Genomic DNA, 27,520 nt, shown 5'->3' with positions numbered 1-27,520 from the left:
AGTGGAAAGATAGAACCTTTACATCGAACACAGTAGTACCGTCTGGTATTAATTTTGTAGTATCGACTTCATCACCACAAATAAGAAACTGCCTTCTGTAGTATCCAACAACATAATTGTAATATAGTTCAAACGATCAGAAAATTGTGTAGTTTGATGATGCACAAAACCTAATTCTTCAAGCTTCACAAATGTCAGATGCGTCAGTTCTGTCAGATAAAATATTTACAAGCAGTACCAAATTTCACAAAATTAAATCCCCACGTTAAGCGGGTTTGCATATCCAGGCTCCTAACTATGAAAAAATTTACGCTCACTCCAACCTCAATCATTTCACGAATTCAACCTGTTTTACGTATGTTATTAGGACATAATATCGATTGTGATTTATTCTATAAACACTTTTATACATTGCAAGAGCTGTAACGTTCAAATATTTACTCAGAACTCATAGTCGTATCGGAATAAACAAAAGCGAGTATGGAACAGTAAACTGCTTTCACAAAAGGCAAAAGAAGATGTGCAAAGGCATACAAAACGGTCGAGTGGTTTGGGTCGATATACTACCAATCACATGTTTGTGTGTTCAAACCCGGTAGCAAGTTGTTTCTTTTTTAAGTGTCTTCCTATTTTCATCCGGAGGCTGAAAATATTTCTTTGTGTAACTCATTGAAAACTTCTTTTGTTTCAAATTCGATTAGAATGGAACATTATATGAATTGCGAATCTTGAATCCATAGCTTAAAAAAAAATGAAGTATACTCACTACTCCATTATCCTCTAATTTGTAACGAAAAACTATTTATAAACAGTAGTGACTTCAGAAAATTATCCTCGGGGGGAATTTCAATATGCAGGTGGAGGGCAAACATTGGTAGTCCACATTGAGCACGATCGAATATGTGGTCCTGAAGGCGGAAATTTCTTAGCTCGAGAGGAGTCTCAAATTCTCCCTCAGATCACGTCCTGAAAGCATCATTGCTTAAAAGCTTTTCGTAACAAATATAATATTACACTTGTTTCTCGTTCTACATTTTGAATTGGTAAAATCATAACTTATAGAGGATTATAATAAAAGCATAAAAATTACAATACCAATCATGTATAAATTATCCTGTAAGTTACGAACTTTGGGTCAGATTAAAACTCAAATATTTGTTTTCGGATTGCACTTAGTAGTAAGTCCTCTCTATATAATCCTGATTGAAAAGCCATGTATAACTCTAATTAATTAATCAATATTTATACAAATATTTTTTTTATTTTACTATTTTTACTATTCAATATTATATACACTTCATTTCCAAAATCAAAATCTCGAAAATGTATATTGTACGAGTGCAGATTCACAAATAAATGCTTATTTATCATATATATTGGTCTCTATTCGAAATTCTATTTAATCGAATCCGACAAGAACACAGACAGAAACACTGAGAACAGGTGAAAAAAAAAAGAGAGAGAGAGAGAAAGGTGCTGTACCCGGTGGAGATTCGAACTTAGTTCGAATGGTGCTTTATAAGCCGAACGCCTTAGACCTCTCGGCTATGGTAACAACTAGTGATTTTAGCAAAGGCTTCGAGTAGTAGTTCTTATTACAGTATAACATTTTCTATTGCCTAAAATTTAAACCTAATTTACTTTGATATAATATATTTATTAATTTGTTTCATGAACACGTTTTCGTTACTTTGATGAATGATGTATGTTGTTGATATAGATTCTATTACACGTTCTTTCGTAAATATTATAGAAAGTATCAGGGTTATTTATGACCTGTCATGGAAATTGACTGGCGCATGCGCAGTACACAGTTTAATTGGAAGGCGAGGAAGGAAACGCTAACACACTGTTAGAATGTTTCATCACTGTGAAGTATAAAGAAAAGCTAAAATGTATTTTACGCTTGTCATTGCGTAAAGAATCACAAGGTTTGATCAACTGGACTCATGAAAAATAATTAATATTGTCATTACTGCACAATATGAAGAATAAAGAACGTAAATTACACCACATTGTTCTCGAATTCGAACCTAGCTAAGGAAGGGGCAATAAACAAAATGCGATTTATTCATTCGAATTGAGATAATTCAATGAAACTAGAAATTACACAATCAAAAGGAAAAACATCGTTAAAATGACAATAATACTTTTATCCGAGATGTGAAATAGTTATTAATTAACTGAAATAAAAGTAATATTGGGCATGATATAGAGTAAGAAAAAAAAGTAAATGTATTCTTAGAAACGTTCAAAGTAAATTCACAAATACTTTTTGAAGATATACTACTCTTCCTTAACGTTTTAACGAACTAATAAGTGAACAAGCAAAGGAAAAGAATGAAAAACGAAAGTATTGTTCTTGAAAAAATATAATAAATAAATGAAACTTAAATAAATGTTTACACAAAAAATGACACACTAGTACTTCGTGTAATCACCTCCAGAGTCAATAACTTCTTGAAGTCTGGAGGGGATACTAGATACAAGTCTCGAGCAATACGACGGTGTGTCACGAAAATGTTGCCACAGTTCCATAACATGATTTTGAAGAAACGTTTGGTCTCTGTCTTCACGTCTCTCTTCCCATTCTTGCACCATGTAGGCCCACAGATGTTCAATTGGGTTCAAATCTGGTGATAGAGGGGGCCACTCAATACAAATTAACTCTGGATGTTCACTTAGCCACTCTCGTGTTTGCCGGGAAGTGTGAACAGCACTGTTGTCATGCATAAATATATATTCTTCCTGTTCGGGGAAGTTTCTTTCTAAGGACGGTAACAACGTATTTTCGAGGATATTAATGTAAACACTGCTGTTCATTCTCTCAGGCACCGCAACCAAATCTCCAGGACCAGCAGCCGTCTTGTATCCCCAAAAGTGTGCTGATATTCGCCCTGAACTAGAAGTTCTGATAATATTTTGTTCAGCATACCTGGTTCCGCGCGGTCTATACAATATAATTCTGCCTTGTTGGTTAGACTTGAAAACCTTCTCGTCGGTCCAGATGACTAAGTCCCAATATGACTGAGGTTGGGTTATGTTATTCTGTGCCCATTCCATTCGTCTGGCCTTATGAGTTTCAGTCAGGAGAGTCTTCCTAGCGGGTCTTGAACAGTGTAGACCAGCCCCCAATAATCTTCTTCTTATTGTTTCGTGAGAACAATTATATTCTCTGGCTTTGTCCAAGAGGATTGACGTGTGGCGTAGAGGTCTGTTGATTACTTCTGTAACTAAAGCTTGATCTTGAGCTGCAGTTGTCACTTTTGGCCTTCCACTTCTTGACCGAGACCTGAACCATTCACCACCTTCTTCATGTCGCTGAACCCATTTCTTGACCGTTTTCTTGTCACATCCCAGATCTCTAGCAATTTGAGGCACAGTTTGTCCCATTTTTGCTCGGCCTATGATTTCTCCTCTCAGAGCAACAGACAGTTCTCCACAACCTTTAGAGCGAGGCATTTTCAGAATTTGTTAGAAATTTGCGTTCTGGCGTGTATGACAAATGTCAGTAAAGTGCATCTTTATGTTTCTACTGCGCATGCACCAGTCAATTTTCATGAAAGATCATACATAATCCTGACAATTGTTGTAATATTTATGAACGAATACGTAATAGAACCTATATTAACAACATCATCCATCAAAGTAAAGAATAACGTAAACATAAAACAATTTCAACAGACTATTACATCAGGCCAAAATAGGCTTAAACTTCAGAAAATACAAAATAAATTTCATACTGTAACAAAAGATTGAACATGAAACACGCTTACTACGTTTTCAACTTGTCACATTAGCCGAGTGGACTAAGACATTCGGCTAGAGATTCTGAGGCACCATTCAAGAGTAGTTCGAATCCCACCACAGTGCAATTTGGTTTTACCTCTTTCTTGACGTTTCTGTTTGTGATCCTGCCGGATTCTATTAAATATAATTTCGTAATACGCTAAAATATACGTAATATTTAAAATTCTTAACCTCCCATTTTTACATTTTTCAAGCTCAGTTGAGAAGAAAGAGGGAAAATGAAAGTACAAAGATTTACAATAATTACTTAGCATTTACTGTCATTGTAATTGTAGATATTGTGTCATGTCTCCATTTTTCGATTCTAACTTGAAAGTTACAGTTTAGGCGGTGACATATCAAAGACCCAGGGGGTTGAGGGGGTTGTAACCCCTCCCATTGAAACTTTTATATTCTGCTGAAATAAAAAGTGTTTCAGTTTATAATCTTGGAAAAGCAACAATCACTGTGTGTGGAGGACGATTTATTTATACTACGATTTATCACTTCCAAATGTGTAGAATATGTAACTTGATATTGTGCATAATCATTCAAGAAATATAACACAACGAAGGGACTTCGTAAACCCTTCACGCCACCCCAGGAGGAGGAAGTGCGTCCCGCCGTCCCCCGGTTGGGAACTACTGCTTGCGAGGGAAACATTCTAACAGTGTGTTAGCGTTGCCTTCCCTCGCCTTTCAATTGAACTGTCTGTGTACTGCGCATGCGCCAGTATATTTCCATAAAGGATCATAAATAACCCTGATACTTTCTATAATATTTACGAATGAACGTGTAATAGAATCTATATCAACAACATACATCATTCATCAAAGTAACGAAAACGTGTTCATGAAACAAATTAATAAATATATTATATCAAAGTAAATTAGGTTTAAATTTTAGGCAATAGAAAATGTTATACTGTAATAAGAACTACTACTCGAAGCCTTTGCTAAAATCACTAGTTGTTACCATAGCCGAGTGGTCTAAGGTGTTCGGCTTATAAAGCACCATTCGAACTAAGTTCTAATCTCCGCCGACTACAGAACTTTTTTCTCTGTTTTTTTTTTTTTCACCTGTTCATGTTTCTGTCTGTGTTCTTGTCGGATTCGATTAAATAGAATTTCGAATAGAGACCAATATATATGATAAATAAGCATTTATTTGTGAATCTGCACTCATACAATATACATTTTCGAGATTTTGATTTTGGAAATGAAGTGTATATAATATTGAATAGTAAAAATAGTAAAATAAAAAAAATATTTGTATAAATATTGATTAATTAATTAGAGTTATACATGGCTTTTCAATCAGGATTATATAGAGAGGACTTACTACTAAGTGCAATCCGAAAACAAATATTTGAGTTTTAATCTGACCCAAAGTTCGTAACTTACAGGATAATTTATACATGATTGGTATTGTAATTTTTATGCTTTTATTATAATCCTCTATAAGTTATGATTTTACCAATTCAAAATGTAGAACGAGAAACAAGTGTAATATTATATTTGTTACGAAAAGCTTTTAAGCAATGATGCTTTCAGGACGTGATCTGAGGGAGAATTTGAGACTCCTCTCGAGCTAAGAAATTTCCGCCTTCAGGACCATATATTTGATCGTGCTCAATGTGGACTACCAATGTTTGCCCTCCACCTGCATATTGAAATTCTCTCGTGGATAATTTTCGAGGTCACCACTATTTATAAATAGTTTTTCGTTACAAATTAGAGGATAATGGAGTAGTGAGTATACTTTATTTTTTTTAAGCTATGGATTTAAGATTCGCAATTCATATAATGTTCCGTTCTAATCGAATTTGAAACAAAAGAAGTTTTCAATGAGTTACTCAAAGAAATATTTTCAGCCTCCGGATGAAAATAGGAAGACACTTAAAAAAGAAACAACTTGTTACCGGGTTTGAACACACAAACATGTGATTATTAGTGTATCGACCCAAACCACTCGACCGTTTTGTATGCCTTTGCATATCTTCTTTTGCCTTTTGTGAAAGCAGTTTACTGTTCCATACTCGCTTTTGTTTATTCCGATACGACTATGAGTTCTGAGTAAATATTTGAACGTTACAGCTCTTGCAATGTATAAAAGTGTTTTTAGAATAAATCACAATCGATATTATGTCCTAATAACATACGTAAAACAGATTGAATTCGTGAAATGATTGAGGTTGGAGTGAGCGTAAATTTTTTCATAGTTAGGAGCCTGGATATGCAAACCCGCTTCACGTGGGGATTTAATTTTGTGAAATTTGGTACATAACGCTAGAGATGAACATATATAGACGTGAGTCTGAAGCACTTGTAATTATAATAATGGATTACTTGTTTCGAACTTTACACTGCATGCAGATTAATCAGAACGCCTCACCGTGCTGGTAGATATGACCGTTTCAAACTATCGCAGTAGCATCTTATTACTTGTAACCGACTAATCAGTGTAAGTGTAAGTTAAAGAACTAACAAGTTAAAGAATCGCTCAAAAAGAGGCAATATTAAAGTTTAGTTATTAAGAAAGAAAAATAAATAAATAAATAAATAAGACACACACACACACACAAGAACATAGTTCTAGTTATCTCCCTTTCGAGAGATTTAAAAAGAAAATCCCAGCCTTATAGCCCAGTGGACTGCTTCACTAAATTTGTTTTAATTGTTTTTGAAAACGTAATTTGTATAAAATGGCGCGTTCCAACATGGACGAATTCGCCTGTTCTAAGTAAATTTGTTTTTACACTATTTGTAAAATTACTTGGGGGTTAGAGACTCAGGACATATAAAAAAGATGTATTAATATATAAAAATTGTAAAGAAATTAAATTTTGTCAAAATTTAAAATTATGAACAAATTCACAATTGCACAATTGTAGGAGCATGACACTCCAGGTGTCAAGATGTCCGTCGCCATCTTGTTTCCCCACATATTTCTTGTTGCATTGTATTATACTAACAGTGACGAAAAATACAATGAAGAAAAATACTAATTGTTATAAGTGCGCAATTGTTAAAAAATTACATTTTGATTGATTGTGCCTTTTGAGAAAGGAAAGCAAAGTTAAAACTCCAATTTAAATATCTAAAACTAAAGTCTTGCGTTAGATACCTGTTTTTTGAAAGATTTTTTGACTTTTTTTCAATTTAAATTTAGTTCTCCATTTTTTCAGCTGCTATTATGTTTCATTTCGCTTCTCTGTCTTCTTTCTCACTGCGTTGAAGCAGCTATTTTTTGCTTTTCTTTCGTTCTATTGAACTTAAAAAATCAATTTTTAAAAATCTTTTCTTCGACGTATCGTCATATAGTAACTCATCCTTTTCATGGCGGAAAACACTTGTACTCTAATTGCCTCAGATATTATTGAATTCAATAAATAAAAAAGAAGACATTACTCATTATCTAAGTTCTTGTATTATTGAATATGGATGTAAATGGTTTAGGAATTGATTTAGTATAAATGGATACTTTTAATGATCACTAACAAAATGAAATCCTGTCAAGTAGGAATGGTATGTCTTCTAGGAATGCACATCCGTTCATGCTTTTGCCATATAAACACAAAAGCATGTTAGATTAGCAATAATTTCAATGTTTAAATGAATAGTAGTAGATATTTTAGTGAATTAACATTTAAAAGTTGTAGGGGCATCAAAATTTCTTATTATTTCAAAAATAATAGATATAAGTGTAAAGTTTTAGTATCCATTATTTTAGTAATTGATTAATTACGTTCGTTGTTAAATGTTTTCGAGAAACTGTGTATTGCTTGAAGAATGCTGAGTGATTCTAAATGATGTCAGAATTTAGGATAGTGATTCCTGACAGCAAATGACATATAAATTCTAATACCGAAATGTTAATTATGACCGACAATTTTGAAACGAATCTGCATTTAAACACTAAAATAGAAATGCTGCCCATAAAATTAATTTATAAACAAAATGTGCAAAGAACCACTGTTTATCGATGATTTACGAATATTGATGTATTTTTATGGAAGAAGTAATAGGTGCCTTTTGTTGCATCTTCTTTCAGATTGTTCACATCGAATTATTTTGGCATGAATTGATTCTACAGATATGATTTCCATAGTTCGGCGCTTAACCGCGTTAAGATATCTATTTATTATGAATGATCACTTTCTGATGTTGTCACCATAAGTATCTAATTCCTTGTTTCTCCTGAACAAGAGTTTTTGGCCCATTTTATTTCATCTGTTATCAGAAATCATGTAAAGTTTTGCAATCATTCAGAATCGTTCTTTATCTGTTAAGTAATTGTTCTATCACAGACCTAGCCAACAGATCGTACAATCATGAGCACCTTTCTGAAAATACTTACCATTTCACGTAATAAAATTGTGCAAGTAAAACGTTCATTAAAGTTACCAGTATAATCTTCCATCTTTTCAGTATTTTGAAACTTGCCTAAGATAGAATAGAACTAGTGGATTTGATAACAAAAATTGGATAATTCTTTGGACATGATTCATTATATACCTATGTCTCTTGAGATATTTGATTTTTACTTGAGTAAATTTGTGACTTGTAACTGCTGTCAGTAATCTTCTCTTAGTCTGGAATTCACGTTGATGCCCCTAAAACTTACTGTTCTTTAGTACAAAATAATTTATTTCATGTAGCTTTCCTTGCATGAATCAGAAAGTACTTTCTTGCATGTAGATTAAAAGTTACATACATGTTAATATTACGAATAGTTTGACATTGCCAGCTTGTATAGAAGAAACACGTATATTCTATTTGATGTAATTAATAAAACTGGCTTAGTATATAAGTGCAGTTAGCAGTATAAAATTGTTAGTGAACTGCGTGTATTTTACAAATGAAATATACCTATTTAAAATCCAAATAATAAATTTGAATCAACTTCGGATCCAGAAATATTCTGTGAAAGTTACTTAAATTTCAGTAAGCACTAATTTAGTGATAAATCATAATTGATCTCCTGTATGTCTTCCATATTAGGATTTTGGTCGAGTGAAATACTATTAGATTTTACAGTCATCAAATCAATCTTTCAAACTGTCACTGTACAAATTAAATCACAAATTCATAGACTTTTGAGTTTATGAGGAGATGAACATCGTCAGAAATCAGATAAAATCTGCAAGTTGGTATTAGTTAAATTGAAAAAATACAGGAAGAAAATGAATTACATATACAAATGCACCACTTGAGCTATTATACTTTCCTGTTATTCGTTTTAAACTTCTGATTATGCTCACCGTTTCTTTTTCTTCTATATAACTTTTCTCTTACCTACTTATCGGGCACAACATATTTAAGTCCTTGGGTCTAGTAGAGTCACTATCCCCATCTTCAAACTAGTAGAGTCGTTTACACCTTCTCTTAGGTTGTTAGCGATGTCTAGGTGCTGCTGATCTGGAATCGAGCGATGTTTCCATCCTTTCCCTCCTATGGATATTCACCTTCTGCGTTATGATCCATTTTGCAGTTTTTAGTTGTAACTGCAGATGAAAAACAGTTGAACTCTGGTTTCTAAACGAGATGTCATTCCTCCCTTTTCGCAGTTTTAGCCGAACTCAAGACTGGCATCATCGTGGAGTAAAATAAAAGAAAATTTAGTGTATGTTTGGCCCGGGTTCTTAATACCATAAGAAGTCAAAATTACCTTATGTCAAAAGAATATTAATGGCATGTGCAAGTAAGCATCATGTACTTAAACACAGTTGCTTATCTTGTATATGTGGTAACTATAATCCTAATTTTCGATGTGTCATTTGGTTTCTGTTCTGTAAGATTTTTGTGTATCCTTTGAAAGTAAAAAGAAAACTAACTTTTTGCCCTATCCCTTTTCTACAAACTTAGTGGCTTCACCGAGTTACATTAGGTAAATGGCTGGAGCCTGCCATTGGACAGGTGTGGAGACTCATTACTAATTTAAAATCAGGCGTAGTAGCACCTTTATAATATATAATTCGCTAGCATTGATTTTCTCTGGAAGATCATTAAGTTATTTTAAAGCCCGTGAACTGTTTTAATCTCGTAAGGAAAGGAAACTTCAAAATGCGTGTACTTGAATTGCACTTACAATCATGCAGTTCACTAGCAGTTAATATATTTTAATAAGAAAATTGTGTAGTAGCTGATGATGGTAAAAGTAGATTTATTCTTAATACTTCAAATATTCCAGAAAACTCCGCTGTAAACGATCGCGTCGTATCTTTGTAATTACTTTTTTAACACACGTAAATACTAAATTGCGTAGTGTATTCATATTCAGTACTCCCCTCTTTGAAGTTGTTGGCAAAATTTAAAAGGAAGTTCTTCGCTAGTCTTTCTGGTCTGTCATAAAAGTTTTAAAGTCATATTTTATACTTTCTCTAACTAATACTGTCTACTCATACTCTTAGTTTCACAGAAATGGCCAGTAAGAGAGTTATTGTGTCATTGTCAGTAAAATATGGTTATTCAAAATATCTCTCGATAGAGCGTACTGTATCATTACTAAGTGTAAATTTATTATATAGAAAAATGTAAGTTGATCAATCAGCGAAGTTTTCTGTCTTTCCCAAACGTATTTTGAAAGTACTGTAATTTATAGTTGTAGACTTAAAAGTTTATTCACTTAAGTTGATGCACATTGACTATGATTTATCTATGAATATTATTATTATTATTGATATATATATTCAACAATATCATGGTGTACCAGTTAGTTCAATGAATTATTAAATATCAGTTATTTATATATATTAATATTCTCGTATTTATACTAGCCCAGTGATTTTTTAAAGATAAAATGTGCTAAGGAGCATCAATTTTCGTGTGTTAATATGCAATAGGATTATAGGGGACTCAATCATGATAAGCCTGAATGCACTTCTATATAACCTGTGTAGTAACCATTAATTTAAGGTAATAAAGTCTGCGCACGATATTATACTTTGTACAAAAAAGCACTTAACTTACCTAAGATTTATAAACAGTACAATATTATTGTCCGTAAATGGTCCCCAATGATCCAGTAAAAGAATATTAACAAAAACGTTAGATGCCATGGTTCCAAAAATTTCTTTAATAAACTGTTTATAGCTTCTGTTCATATCACTTAAACTTGCGTCTCATATAATATTTGGAGGCCTACATTTGCTCTAACATTTGTGGATGAAGTTTGCCATCTTTCTTTTGATACATCACAAGTACTTTTTCATGAAATGATCAATCTATTGAAATAACTCAGATAATTTTAAAATAATGAGTAGTTGCATCTTTGATATGAACTACTTTTATAACTTCTTTCGAGATCATCTTTGCTGTTATTTTTTTTTTCTAGTCAATTCGTAATTGAAACCAGATTAATGGGCATTAAAAAATGTTTCCTGCTTTAATTTTTTGATCTACCAGTTCTTTAATACTGTCGGCAAACTGCTTGTTTTGGCATTTTAATTGTTTCTGATTTTCAAATGTAACTTTTAGTATTCAAAAGCAGTTATCGTATGCCATATTCTTTTTGAAATCGTGAACTCATCTATCATTGGCCATTTTCGAACGTTTGCAAGACCCCAAATTTGTTTATCTGTATTATGAATATCTGCTGTAGCTATTTCCTATCTTCAAAATCAGTCATTGCGTTCTCCATATTTTACGCAACGATCACCAGCTGATTTTATTTGTCCACGAGTCATTCTAGTCCTTAATATGCAAAACTCGCTTCTTTATAGATGTTTTCGTCTTCTTTCGTTTTCTTCAGGACAGCAAGTTCCTATTCATCCGTAATTTTGTCATCGCGGTTATCCAGTGTAAAGCAGCAGATGTCTCATAGTTGCTGTCAGTTCCGGACTCGGGTTGCGGTTGCTGTAGATAACAACTTTGGACTCGATTTACAGAGAATTATATCGTGCGCAAATTTTTATTAGTTAGTTAACTCATTATTATTACATTGTATTATCCTAGAGATGCATTCAAATTTGCTGTGTTTGAGTCCTATTCTCTTGCCGATTACTACTTAATATAGCTACAGGTAACTTAATTTGAAGAAATAAAATACGTGAATCCATCAGCCTTTCCGATATTGTTAGTAACATTTCTTTATATGCGATCGTAATCTAATCAGTATAATTATGTTCGAGAGTTTTCGCCATATAAATGAAAAACAAGTATTATTTTTAAAATATGATTACTTCAAATGCACTAGCAAATAATTTATATTGCCTGCTAAAATCAAATAGGATGCAAAATATCTAAGTTTTATTTTTCTTTCTTTATTTGTGTTTATTATTTCTAAATATATTTGCTGGAGTTTTCTAAAACAGAAACAGCTTCCTTCTATTTTAAATAATTTCGACGATTAAATAAAGTTAAAACGGAAGAAGATATAGATGGAAAAGCAATTTCAATTTTTCAGTACATTCAATTATATATATTCAATTATTCAGTAATTATTCAATTATATATACAAGGCTTACGTCAAAAAAGGGACCGATAATTTTTTATGCGGAATTGGGAACACTGATTGAAGTTAGCATGTCCTACTATTCTGTGCTTGCAACAGAGATAGGTGTCGTCCAAGTGGAGTTGTGTTTGTGCGAATAGCAGAAAGGTGAATTGGCTGCCGTAATATAAAATCTCCCAAATGTGAAGTGACATCTGTTGCATGGGTTTTGAATGCCAAAGGACAGAATGCAGCTGACATCCATCGAGAACTGTGCCATTTACGGGCTGACAGTTAATGAATTCTTTTGAAGGGAAAGCCAGGGAATGATGCAGAGTGTTTCAGTTAGGGTATTCAAATGTTCATGACGATGAGCAAAGCAGAAAGCCTAGTGGGCAAACGGGTGATCTAGTAGAACACGTTAATGAGAAAATACGATCCAATCGCCGATTCACAGAAACTGAACTCGCCAAAGAATTTCCAGAAGTGTCTGCGAAAACAGTGCATGGAATTATAATTAATATGCCTGGGTTATAACAAAATATGTGCAAGGTGAGTTCCAAAAATGCTGACGGATGCTCACAAAGAGCAGAGAATGACAAGTGCACGTGAAATTGTGCGCGGGGGAGGAGAGGATGACCTCTTCTCGCATAGTGACGGGGGATGAACCCTGGATATCGTACGCCACTGGGGAGTCGAAACAGCAGTCAATGCAATGACGGCACTCTGGTTCTCCTAAAGCAAAGAAATTCAAACAAACACCATCAGTTCACAAAATAATGACAACTGTGTTTCGGGACCAAAAAGGTGTGATTCTTGTGGAATTCTTGGAATCAGGACGAGCAATTACAGTAAATATGTAATGCCAGACACTGAATAATCTGCGATGTGCCATCCAAAATTAGCGGAGAGGGATGCTACTCTATGGAATTCTTCTGATCTATGACAGTGTCCGCCCACACACAGCTGCTCGTATTGTTGAGACAACTCAAAGATTTCGATGAGAACTATTCAATCATCCCTTTACAGGCTCGACCTTGCTCTAGCGATTTCTTCCTTTTTCTTCACCTGCAAAGGTGGTTTGCATCGAAGCATTTCAACGACAGTGAAGTGCTTACATCAGTTGCGAAATGGCTGCACTCTCAGATGGCAGATTTTTACATACGAAATATAGGAAGCTTGTGGCACGCTACCAGAAATGTGTAGAGGTTCATGGTGACTACGTCAAGAAACAGCCAAGATATGTACTTGTATATCAATCATAATAAATTTCTTTTATTTTTTTAATCGGTCCATTTTTTGACATGTGCCTCGTATATATCCGTGACATCTCAACGAAGTGTATGATTTTGTAGTATCGATATCAAAGACAGCTTGTTTATATAATTTATCTAATACATCTCAGGTAAAGATACATATGTTTCGATATATATATGTTTCGATATTATATATATATATAATATGTTTCCCATGCATTAATTGTGGTTTCGTGTATTCTAGATAACACATCTGCAATAGACACCACATTAAGTACCGGTAGCGAAAGAAGTGAAAGGAAAATAGGATTGGAAGATTTTCATTTTATTAAAGTGCTAGGAAAAGGAAGTTTTGGGAAAGTAATGCTTGCTGAGAAGAAGAACACGGATGAAGTTTACGCTGTGAAGGTAACCATGAATTACATATAATTTATTTCTTTTTTCAGTAAAATTCACCCAAGTAATACCAATATAATTCAGTGGGTGATATCAATATAAATACTGTACTTTTACGTTAGCATGTTAATTATAACAAATAATAGTTCTTGAAGGTAAGAACGAACTCAAATAATAGAAAAATATTAATATAGATGATGTAAGTTATTCATGTTGCCCGTTGAGGTATTCTATAATTCTTTAGCTCTCAGGAGTTATTCCGGCATTATTTGCATCTACAAAGTAAATTAGTATCATAAATCACAGTTTGTTACGTACAAGGACATTAATTTAATTTATTTATTTAATTCCCGGAGTGATGCCGTACTAAAACATATAGGCGTCCCCTCCAAACTACTTCCCTGCTGCATCTACACACCAGTTCGAATGCTGGAAGCGGTCCGGGAACGCCTGTGTAAAGAGTTTCACACAGAGATAGATCCGACGACTATGGAAGGATGGTATACGACGGGGATTCTGTTTTTGGCCAAGAAGCCTGACAGTATTCTTGAAGTGTGACACGGAACATTCTCATGATGAAAATGTAGCTGTTTAAATGCCCACTTCTCCAACCGTTTACGACTAACGGAATCGCGCAACCATTGTAACACAGATGTGTAGACTTCCTTGTTGACAGTTTGACAACGTGTAACAAATTCATGATACACGATTCCGAACATGTCAAAAAAAAAAAAAAAAAAAAAAAAAAAAAAACTTTTCCTGGGATGGGATTTGTATGACTATTGTGAGTCTCTAGGATTCAGGTGACTTCCATTGGCATGGCATTATCTTTGTTTCTGGATCGTACTCGTAAATCCATGATTCATCATCTTTGATCATACTGGCTAGGAATGTCGGATAATTAGCAAATGTTTTCTCCAATTTCCTGTTAATGACAAGAATATCTTGGTCCTGTGAGAATGAATTTTGCCAATACACTCCGTATCCCCAGGTCTTCGTGTAAAATTTAGTGACATGAGCCAATGGAAATATTTACTCACCCGCAATTTTCGGACAGTCGGTCAACAATTAGCTCTCACAAGTGCATTAACCTAGGCAATTTTCTCCCCATTCCGATTCACTCCCAGGACTGGGATCATTCTTCACGGGCATTGTCCCAGCTTGGAAACTTGCAAATCATTGAAATATCGTTGCGCAACTCATTTTTGCATCACCAAATTCTATTTGCGACTTTTCGTACATCTCTATAGCCATTTTCCAAGTTTAAAACAGCATTTAACATAGGTTCGTCGTTCATTTCGAACACTCATTCTCTGATGCATGGGGTCTATGGTTCGATCCTTGCCAAGTAAGTTTCTGGTGGACAACATCATATCCGTGAGTTTTCTTGGAGTACTCCCGTCTCTTTCCACAACCTCATTCCACCAATTCTTCCATAATCATTCAGTTGCATTAATCATCGTCTCCCTTAGCCTAAAGGGTATAACCGTGGGACGTTAAAATGAAAGATTTCATTTCATTTCATTTTGATCACTCATTCCACAATCTGATACAGACCACATAACACACTGCACGCAAATTCATCTCACTCAACATTGCATTGGCCCAGATGAGCGATAATGCTGTAACGTTATCATGAGATATTGTTACGTACAACTGCGGTGAGGATTCCGAGCTACAATTAATACTTTTTCAGGGGGGAAATCTGGGAATTAAATGACGAGCCCTTGTATAACAGATGATTCTTCCTACTGCAAATATGTCAGAAATGTTTGTGTGCCTCGTTATTCATTTAAATATATTTTGTTTTTTATTGTTAATCTAATTAGGCGAGGATAGGAATGAAGCTATTTTATTTGTAATTGTTATCGCCACAGACAGCCAAACTTATAAAAGTTTTAGAAGTCTATGACAAGAGTTTGTAATTCTAAACCACACAAAATCAGTTGCTTTGTTTTAGTATCAGCAGAGAATTACATGGAAACTAAATGGATGATGCTTACTGTTATAGGTTCTGAAGAAGGATGTAATTATTCAAGATGACGATGTAGACTGCACAATGACTGAGAAGAGGATTTTGGCTTTAGCAGCAAAACACCCCTTTTTGACGGCCTTACATTCATGCTTTCAGACAAAGGTAAGTGTTATGCTGCTTCTCTCATTTTGTAACACCAATTTACAGAAGTACAAGTACCGTAAATGTGATATTTGAATGGTGCAGATCGGCAGTCTGTAGTAGAAATAACCACATCTGTAGTAGAAATAACCATAAACCAGATGTCCTCGGTCATGGTCTTTATTTACGTATAATGTGTAAAAATAATGTTAATCCTATAGGGAGATGCTGAACTCCCACCAGGCGCCTCCCCAGGTGGCGGATAGGGGAACGCCTGTTAGATGTAACAGGTACCGGAGATATCCGGGGTGGACCAAATCAGCACTGCTGCCTTGTAGTTAGTAGAGGGATCTACAAAGGCTAAGGAAAGAGGACCCTGACAAAAAAAAAAAAAAAAAAAACTCCTGATCCTCCAGGTTGGGGGTTGGGTGCAGGGCTAACATCCCTGTCCTATAAAAAAAAATCAAATTGTTCAGGGAACGAAATTATTGCCAATAGGAAGGATAAAAGGACAGCAGGGAAGAAAAATGTACCTTTCACTGGCAGTGTGGAATGTAAATACCTTAACTGGAATAGAAGAAACAGAATAGTGTGGCTGTGGAAGAACAGGCAATGAGAAATAAACTTTTAGTTGCACTTCCAGAAGAATAGAACAACACGGAACTACGTGTAGCTTCTTAGTACGGAAAGAAATTAGATAAAGTACACTACAATTAAACTAACAATAAATATTTATAGACGAAGAAAACCGATTTTTAACACGTCAGTTCCTCTGTAGGTGCAAATTCAGTGATACACAAAAGAGTGTAAAGTGGAAGATTAAACCGAAATCTTCGGCATACCATACTGATGGGTTAACCATTGTAACAAATACCCAGTCCACTTTGTATCATAATAGTAAATAAATGGACGTATAGACACCCTGAGGATTTAAGGAAATTTCAGAAATAAAAGCATGGTGTTAGTCCATGCTCCCACAAAAGACCAAGACAAAGAAGAATTCAATAGTATCTAAAGAAAGCATGTGACGTGATAACCAGAATAACATGATTATAAAACTGTGAGATTTTAATATGATAATTGGGTGTCAAAAGGGGACAGTCTGGTCTCCTCTTGACTCAAATCTGAGCACACACAAGTTGTAATTGTGACGCTGGTTATATCTGCTAAAATCAGATTAAGGGAAAATAAAAAAATGAAATGAAATCTTTCAGGTTTACGTCAAACGGTTATGCCGGGTAGGCTAAAGGAGACGGTGATGATAAATGAATGCAATGGTGTAATAAGTAAAGTAAGAGGAAACGGGAGAACACCAAGAAATCCCACGCACATGGTGTTTGTCGAGCACAAAGTCCACTTGTAAGACAAAATAAGGAGAATGCAGAATACTTCGAAGAAAACAAGAAGAAAAGGGAGCAGAAAACGGAATAAAGAAGCCTACGAAAAAGAGGTAAACAAAATAATACAAAAATGGAATACAACAGAAGAGAGTATTACAATGGAAGAAAGATGGGAAAGGATACATTCAGGATTAAAAACTGCAACAGATAATATCGAAGAAAAATAGAAGAAAGAAAGTAGAAACTGGTTTGATGAAAAATGTAAGAACATGACCAAGCAAAAAAAGTGGTGCAGAAGAATACAAGAAGTGATTATGAAAAATATAGTTATGAAGAGAAGCTAATAAAACTTGAAAACATAAGAAAACAGTATGAGCATAAATCTCCTTCTCATTCTTCACAACATCTGTACATGTCCCTTTACAGACACAAGTGAAAGACGTATTGATTTAAAAAAAAAAGCCAAGGGGTATCATAAAGGGGAGACTTTTTTTCGATTATTTTTTCTCAATATCTCGCACAGTTTGCAAGATTTGAGCCTACTTCCGGTTGGAGTTTCTAATTCATGTATGACCAGTGTTTTCTTTCTTATTGCATGCAGTATGTAATAAGCAAATACACTACATACACAATTAATTATAATGTCAGTTATATATGGTGTTCATTGGGCAAAACACTCCAAAAATTAAGGTTCATCTTAGACTGGAGAAATGGTTATTCTTCCATTTCCATTATTATTTGCTTGAAACAAACGCCTGGGACATATGCAACCCATATATACAACAGTGGGGAGTTGGAATGTATAATGCGTAGGATATGTTGCTCTAGTTTTTTGTTGTTTTTAAATTTCAACACTTCCAATGTACCCGTAAAAATGTAATAAAGAAATACTGGCCATGTTTTTTAAATATTCAATTAGAACTGGACAATCTACGTGAAATTTGCAATCGATCAGTGAAAACATCATCTTTCTAGAGCTTGTAGTTTCCGAGATCTCATTGTCGAAAGGATTGGCCAGAAACATATAAATGTATTTTAAAAGAACTCCAAAGATGGCAGCACAATTCATTTGCATTTCGGAGAATTCTTGTTAAAGGCAAAGGCCTTTGAACAATAATTTCAAAGGATAAACTTTGTGAAAAATATTTCTTTAAGTAATTTATTTAAAGTACACTCTTTTAAAAATATTTGTCTTTGTTATAAACGTGAAATCACAAATAACCGTAAATCAAAGGTTTGAAAGCTAAGCTTATAGGTTACAGCTCGGTTGCCCTCAATTGGTATTGTAGCATTTTAATAGATAGATAATAGAAGTAGAAAATGTTATGGAGCAGTTAGAAGAATTAGTGAATATAGAATACTTAACAAAAATCTAGTATATAAAGACAAGACTAAAGAATTAGTAGGTGAGAGGGGAAATAATACAAAGGTGGACAGAATACTTTTAAACAAGATATAGCTAGATGGTATGGTAACCACAGAGAGGGAAGAAATAAAATCCCTAATAGTGAAAAAGTTGACAAACTAACAAAGGAAAAGTGCGAATATGGAACAATAGATCACGAGAAGACGAGATAGTAGTAGAAGTGTAGAACACTCGGAAGCTTAAATGAAAGAAACACGATTAAAGAAGAAATATAGAAAGAAAAAAGAAAAAGATGACAGGAATAATAACACCAATACAAACAAGAGAAACGCCTGAATGTTCCAAAGAGGAGTTGTATACAACACACAAGATCATAACAGAAATAATTAACGAAAAGATAAGAAAGAAAATATTAGACAAGTACCTATGTAGGTTTAGGTTCAAAGGAAATGAGACTGACTCTGTAAAAAGTAAACGAATAACAAGTGGAATCATCTTGTGCTCCGTTTGTTCGAAATAGGGACCTCATTTGTCCACACACAGCTTTGAACTACTAATAAGTTATCGAATGACTCCCGGAAGTCTAGACTGGAATTGTGTTCGAGATTCTTGTCACTGCTTTCTGGATGAAAAAAAAAAGAGAGAGAGAGAGAGAGAATCACAGGGCTACAAGTTTGGCGAGTAGGCGGGGTATGGTAACAGAGTTACTCTGGGCAAAAAACTTACGAGCATTCACTGCATTGTGTGCCTGGCAATGACGAGCACTTTTCAGTTTCTGCTCCTACGTTAGGAAATGAAGCACAAAACATGCACGTAGCTCCCGTTTCTTTAAAACCTCCGTCATTACTTGGTGAACAGTCACGTTATTCGTTCATCCCGACATAATCTGATGCAGTGGAACTTCTGATACTTTTTTTCCGTAAATGAGAGGTCCGTTTCAGAGGTTACACAAATTTAGATTACTCACCGCTCAAGGTACGAGGTGAGAGTGATATCCCCTCCGTAAAGAAACAAAAGTATCGCTGAAGATGATTTTATGTCTCCAAAATATATTTGATGACTGGTTATTTTCTTCTCAAGTATATGTCATTCCTCCGTAAGTATTCATTAATTCGAACACTGACTGTTCTAAAAGTAAAAGTAACGCAATAAAGAACATATTAAATACTGAAAATTTTTGTAGAAAGAGAAAAGAAAAACATTAAGTTCAGCTTGCAACTTTCCTGCATGGTAATTCATTAAGTCGTTGCCCTATGACTATTTCACATTGTGGGGAATGGATTTTTTCTGTCTACTGTGCTGCTTTACACATTTATTTTCAAATTACGGAAAATATATATATATTTTTTTAATGCTAAATGCGTATGAACTGAGAATAATTCATGTTCATTTAGAAGTGGTTACGAAAACATTCTTGGAAAAAGGAAGCTGTCTGTATCCGTAACTGAGATTGTGCGTTAAAGAGAGGGTTCTGTACCGTAATAATCCATATATTTTGGCGGAACAAAAAAGCTCCCTATTGGAGGTGTACGTAAAGGGAAGTTTTATTGTACTGTCAATTCGAATCATTCAGAGTGATATCCCGAACTTAGTTAATTATTTGAGTTGTTCTGACAGACCTACTTGGATACTTGTCATCTTCTACAGACTCCCTGCTAGCACTGGTCCCGTTATGCGATTAAAAAACACAGCAACGAAAAAGACAATTGTCTTCATAAATATTTTTCAGCATCTAAAATGCTTCCGTTAGAGTTTTCTCTAAGCCTCACATTATAATATACACTCTTTGTTTCATTCGGTGACGATGTTTCACAACAGCAGGTCTATCCTTTGCCGCACCACATTGGTGACCGGCCGAGCTAAAAATTTCTGCACATATGTCTAAAGTTACGTGGAAGATTTACCACTATGACAAATTTCCGATGGTTAATTTTGCACCAAGAACAAAGAAGAAATTAAACAGAAAGAATTTAGTCTCGTTTCTTAATTGTCGCACTGTGTCTTTGAATTACAGCATATCGCAGAAACACACTATAATCACGAAGGAAAAGTACATGTACTTTTTGTAGGTAATGAGAAGACATTCGACAGCGTAGGTAGGAAACAATCATTTAAAATTATGGAAGAATTCAAGTGACACTTACTCAAATGACACTGGAAGAAACCTCAGCAAAAGTGAAGGTAGGAGAAATGTTAATGAGTGAATTTAAAAATTATAAAAGAGTGAAACAGAGTAAGAGCTTCTCAACATTATTTATAATAGCATTACATGCTGCAATCGTAAAATAGGTGGAGAAACTATATGCATAAAGAACACACAAATATGTGCTTAGCACCCACGGACTAAAAGATGAAGAAAACATATCAATAACTAGGAAAAGAAGTAAATAAAGTAGAATTTAAAAGTATCATAAGGAAAACAAAATACAATGTGAGCAGATACGAATAACGGATCTACCATAATTCAAGACAAAAAAATTTGAAAAAGTTGCTAAGTCCAGATATTTAGGCTTAACAATCATACACGGAAATTCAATAACAGTTGTCATTACAGAAATAAACAATAAGGCAGCAAAGATATTTTGCAGACATACAAGTTTAGAAAAATAAAAATATAAGAATAAAAATTAAAATCTACAATACACTAACACAACAACGATATCATCCGGTTCAGAAATAAGGCCACTTACAAAAGAAAATGAAAGAAATCTAAGACTTTTTGAAAGTTTTTTTTTTTTTTTTTTTTTTTTTTTTTTAATGGACCAATTAAAGAACAATTAATATGTGGAGAATCAGAAATAATGAAGTTAATGGCAATAAAGAACCAAGATATAGTTTGATTTACAAAATCAGAACAAATGAGAAATCTAGGACATTTATTGAGACTGAAAGGCGACGGATTGCGACTGCAAGCAATTAAAAAAAGAAATTATTCCAACAGAAAGAATAATCAGCTGGCTGGACAGTGGTACGATTTGCAAACACTGAAAATCCGAGTATGGATAGAGAAAGATAGAAACAACAGATTAGAGGCAAATAGTGAAAGAGGTAAAAACTCTTCGAGAGTTATAACGCCAGGTGGTAAGTACGGTAAGCAAGATATCCTATAACTATATACTAAGATACAGTAATAGATTTCGAAAACCTGTACTGTTAAAAACTAATTCGGTTGTCATTTTCTCCCCACGAATTCTTTCCATTTATTGGCATTTATCATCTGTTTTCTTTACCCTGTAGACATATCCATGAAATGTAAAACTAAAGATTTCATTTTCACATATTTAGTTAATTAAATAAAATCCAATCAATATTTCTTTGATATGTATTATAGTAGTTGTACTATATTCGTGTATTGTTTTCAGGATCGCTTATTTTTTGTTATGGAATATGTAAATGGAGGAGATTTGATGTTCCAAATTCAACGAGCACGGAAATTTGATGAACCACGGGCACGATTTTACGCAGCGGAAGTGACGCTGGCATTGCAGTTCTTACATAGGCATGGAGTTATCTATAGGTAAGTAAGAACTACTTGATGGAGATGTGTTATTCAGCGGCAGTATTAAATTATGGCTTCGTGAGGAAAATATAAATAAATATTTTTTAATGAAATAAGTGTATTTATCTGGTCTGTTGAAAATAATTTTGCAGTTATTTTATCTGTTGAATGGTATTTTCCAGTCCATTCACTTCTGCGATTGGCTTTATAGATCATAGTAGGATATAACATAGAAATAGGTTAAAATGAGTAAGATAAAAATAAGATAGCAAAAGATGTAAGATAAATTAGATTCGTTATGAGCGAACATTCAACTCGCACTTGTCCTGGAAGAAAAATTATGTATCGTGTGACTGAATTCTTGGAATTCTTTCTGACCTTGTTCAGAAAAGAAAACTAACCATTCACTTCACTTTGAAAAGCTCTGTATTCATATTTAAAGGGAAAAAATGTACCAAATAAAGGTTTGTTTTCTCCTTTTCTTGTACTGTAAGCCTCACTAATAAAAATAAATGTCCCAGTAGGATGGGAAAATTAACAACTTTGCCGATCGTGAAATCTGCATTCTTGGATGCAAGTAAGAATTTTCAAATGGAGATATTATAGTCTACTATATGAAACCACACGGAAAATTCTCAAAAATACTACGGCGCCATTAATTTTTCATTCCGGTATTCATTTTCATATTATGAAGCTGTCTTTCCTTTTCTTGGTTATATGTTGAGCAATGGTATTGACGAAAAAAGAACATTTGGAGATCATCCTCATAGCTTGTGAAAGAAGTTCAAAGATTATTACCATTACTTTCAATCAGCGCCGCCCTGATCAGTCTCTAGATTCTGACAGTACTCATTACAATAGCCATAAAACTTACTATAAAACTACACTAAAAATCGAATCAGATACAGACCTCCCTTAGTCTTCCACATTGGAAGATTCCACAAGAATCTGCGAACGTTCGAGGCTAAAGCGGTAGGCGAGGAAGAGGATAAAGTTAGAGCTTAATAGAAATTCTTGACTCTATTCAGTAAAGAAACACTCCATGTCGTATGTCGCGAAAGCAAGACGACCTCAGATTTTTGGGGAAGAAAATATAGCAAAAAACTCGTCTTGGATTCAGATGGATATATATTATATTATGTATATACATGTTCTATTATGCATTATACAGGGTGTTCGGAAACTATCTATTCAGATTTTAGGGGATGATACCCGAGAACAGAGAAAAAAAATACTTTTATTGCTATGGAATGGTGGTCTGAAAATATCGCTTAACCACTGACAGTTTTGATTACGTGCCATAATGTTGATCACATGAATGTAATGCTTATTTCAAACTGTTATCTTTTTACAGAGATTTGAAACTCGACAATATTCTCCTGGATAACGAAGGCCATTGCAAGCTTGCAGATTTTGGTATGTGTAAAGAAGGAATCATGGATGGGAATACCACTACAACGTTTTGTGGTACACCAGATTACATAGCTCCAGAGGTAAGATCTTAATGTATGAGTAAGAGTGATTAACATCAACTTGCTATAGACTTTATTGTAGTCCATATTTTAAATGGATCTCGTAAGGATTGACAAACACTCCACTTCATTTATCTTCTGTTAATGAACTATTTCTTCTGCGTTTTAATTTAGTCTTATTGTTAATACTCCGATCATCATCATCTCACTAGCGTTATCACAGCATAGGAAAAAAAAAAAATCCGTTACTTACGTAGTGTGATGAACAATAATTAGTGTTTTAAATTAAATCTTCACACAGTACCGTGTCTGTCTGAAACCACGTTTGATAAACGGAAACACTTGACCGGTTATTTAAAATAAATGGTAATTCCTGGTTCTGTGTACCTCATTGTCAAATTTCGTGCTGAGGTACCACATACACACATCCTCTATTTCCTGGATCCTTTGGCACGTGTTGTTATTCATGCATTTGATAGATATGCAAAAGCCTTCCGGACCCATTTCTAGACAACCCTAACTACCTCATTTTTACATGCTGAGGTACCATGCAGGGTGCGGAATCCTCGGGGGATGAAGGGGAACTGACCGCACTTAAATTTTTGAAAGAAAAGTCCGTCTCACTAAAACTTACTTGAGGTGAATAAAATCCTACTATTGTCAGAAGCTTGCAAATTAATTACAATAATTAATGTACGAGGATAATTAACATAATTTGACATGTAGGTCTAATTAATTGATGAACTAGCGGTTAGCGATGTCTCTAAATTTAGGTAGTTTAATAATTATGGATGCTCAAATATATATAAACTCTCCATGTCGAAACATACCAATGCTTAGTTTTTATTATTATTATTATTATTATTATTATTATTATTATTATTATTATTATTATTATTATTATTATTATTACACTTCTGTCTTCTCTCACTTCTACTGTTACGATTTCGCATCCTGGTAGCATGTACTCGTTAGGTAATGTATACCTCTCCCGGACCCAATGGTACGTGTAGGTCACCGTTTGAGAGTGAAGCCGTAGCTGCTCTTCTCCGGTAGTAGCAACAGGGTCCCAACCCTTGCTTACCTCAGTTTATGGATAAGGTACATCGTACGTTACCGGACCTTATAACTGATATAGACCGACTGAAAATTAGACATTGTCATTTGGGAGGCTGAGCTCCCCTCGATAGAGATGGCAATAATTGCCTATTGTGCGTTGAGGTACCAAGTGCTCTACCAGGCCCAATGACGCCAGCTAATCTCTCATTTGAGAGGATGAACAAGCACTTCCATGTATGTCCATCACCGTACCACGTTACTCTGTAAGTAGCAGCAATGCAATCTGAAAGTGATGTTTTTAATTATCCCCATTTTATTTAAAACTGTTGAAGTGATATTGATAAAAACCTAGTGTTCCAGAGGTTAATTTTGGGAAGCTTTCCTCCTTTCGCAACGCGAGCTCTGATCTGCTATGGCAGAGTTATAAATTCAGTAGTCAGCACTAGCCCAGATGCCCAACGTTATTCGTACAGTGATGGGCAGTGTTCAGTTATTTGATAGAATATCATACAGATGACACTATTATAAACTAATTATACATCTCAAATAGTATTATTCTGAGAAGCTGTTATAATTTTAGCTTTTGAAATGTGTTTTCAAAAATATTAAAACAATATTTTTTTGCAGAACAAATCATTCTTTTCAATCCATATATAAGACTCTGTTTCAAAATAGTATAAGCGATTAGTATGTATCTATATTTATATCTTATTTTTCTTATCTCGAAAATTTGTCTTGTTTTTTATTCTCGTTCTTTTACATTGCAATAAAATTATTTTTACTTAAAATTTTTACTATATAATTGGGAATTTCGTCACTTTGACAGCCTACTTTTCGGTACGTTTAGTACTAATGTAATGTCCGGATTGGTATGTAATTACATATTTTTTCCTTCATATGTAGGTTCGTCAAATCCTTAAATGTTTGTGATTCACACCTGTAAGGTGCTTCAACTCAAGTTTCATATTACATATTTTTACATATTTTGACCAATATTACGTTGGTTTCTACATATTTTTTACATAAAACTGTCTTAAAATTTTGCGTTTACTGAAATTTTAATTTAAAAGAAAAAAATAAACTCTCCAACTGTGCAAAGCTTGCATCTAGATTCAATTTTGTCATGTCTATCTTTTCGTTTATTTACCGAAAGGAAAATATCTCTTTTTCTTTTTTTCTTTTTTTTTATTTGTCAAACCACGATTTGCAGAATTTTCGCCGATAACAAAAGAAATATAAGAGGAAACAAGTAAAAATCCTCCCTCCTGGATACATTAGTAGCGCCCTTTATTCTCAACTCTGGAGCAAGACAGATCGCGTACCTGACAGGCGACTGGCCAGGAAATTCCTAAAATGAAGTCTATTTGATTGTTATCGGAGATCGGACGGGAGAAAAGATTAAAGCAAATCCTACAATTCAAGTTAAAACTGTATGCTAGTGTGCTTCCAGGAATGTACTGCAAGAGTTCGTTCCAAGAAGCTGGCGACAATGGCAATATCGTAGCAGGTAACCTGAGCTTTCTAAGAATTTCGCTTGTTCAACTGAATGACAGGAGGACAGTACTCTAGTATTGCAGTTGCAAAACGCACGTGTTCTGTATTGACCGTCGAAGTTAGAAATGGCTCCGGTTGCCTCAACTTTATCCGCGAAATTGCGGTCGTGGGTAACTATCGATGATGCGTTTACTACGGACGGTAAAGTGGTGTTGTGCCAAGTGTGTGATAAAAAAAAAAATTGAATGTTCAATGAAATCTCAGTTAGAACAACATGTACAAAGTGCACTCCATGCAAGAAATAAAAATTTGCGAACTGCAAAAAAAAAAAAAAATAATAATAATAATAATAATAATAAAATAAAATAAAATAAAAAATAAAAGTAAAAAAAAAGTACTCTTGACACAAATGCATCAAGATACTTCAGTAAGTAAGTTTTTCAAAGACTTGTGCCAAGCAATGATAGCAGCAAACATTCCTTGGAACAAAGCTCAAGTGCCAAAATACTGTGCTTTTCTGGAGAAGTACTGCGGGCGTCGGATTCCTGACAAATTCACTCTTCGAAAGTATTATCTCGAAGTTTGTTATAGGGAAGCTATAGATACCATTAGGGCAGAAATAGGTAGTTCATATATTTGGATTTCTGTGGACGAAACAACAGACGTTTTGGGACGTTATGTAGCAAATTTAGTGATTGGAAAGTTAAGTGAAGATGGTCCATCTAAATCCTACCTTATTGCGAGTAAATTGCTGCAACGCACGAATCATTCCACGATTGCTCGCTTTGTAAACGGTGGCCAGGAGGAGTTCAGGAAGAAAAAGTCCTTGTTCTCTATACAGACAGTGCAGCGTACATGTTAAAAGCGGCTAGAGCACTTAGTTTTTTACCCCCACTTAATTCATTTCACCTGTATGGCGCATGCTCTTCAGCGTGTTGCTGAAGAGGTGAAAGACAATTTTTGCAAAGTAAATCAACTAGTTTCTTCCACGAAAAAAATGTTTGTTAAGGCGCCACAACGTGTTCAAGTTTACAGAGATCAACTGCCACACGTACCACTTCCTCCGGAGCCTGTGCTAACGCGATGGGGCACTTGGATACAGGCAGTACATTTCTACAATGAACATTTTTAATAAATTAAGACTGTTGTTCATTCATTTCCATCGGAGTCTGCTGTATCAGTTGGCATTGCTTAGAAACTGTTTAATGACTCAAAAGTAGCGTGTGATATCGTATACATAGCCAATTTTGGTTGGCTACCTACAAGCATTAAAAAGCTGAAGACTGTTGGGCGGCCTCTT

At 34.5% G+C, this 27,520-nt stretch overlaps 1 protein-coding gene across 6 annotated transcripts in view; it reads left to right on the top strand.

Moving 5' to 3' along the window:
• Pkc98E (Protein kinase C) overlaps nt 1-27,520 on the top strand; it is a 281,404-nt gene that overhangs the window by 228,061 nt on the left and 25,823 nt on the right. For all 6 annotated transcript variants that reach the window (XM_081730782.1, XM_081730780.1, XM_081730781.1 and 3 more), the window contains 4 exons: nt 13,723-13,886; nt 15,886-16,011; nt 22,059-22,213; nt 23,550-23,688. In XM_081730782.1, the coding sequence (XP_081586908.1) occupies nt 13,723-13,886; nt 15,886-16,011; nt 22,059-22,213; nt 23,550-23,688 (584 nt within the window). The remainder of the gene's footprint in view (nt 1-13,722; nt 13,887-15,885; nt 16,012-22,058; nt 22,214-23,549; nt 23,689-27,520) is intronic.

Source organism: Thermobia domestica, chromosome 11, assembly GCF_964235325.1.
Source record: "Thermobia domestica chromosome 11, izTheDome1.hap1.1, whole genome shotgun sequence".
In the NCBI taxonomy this organism is placed as follows: domain Eukaryota; kingdom Metazoa; phylum Arthropoda; class Insecta; order Zygentoma; family Lepismatidae; genus Thermobia; species Thermobia domestica.
This window is presented reverse-complemented; position numbering and strand designations above follow the sequence as displayed.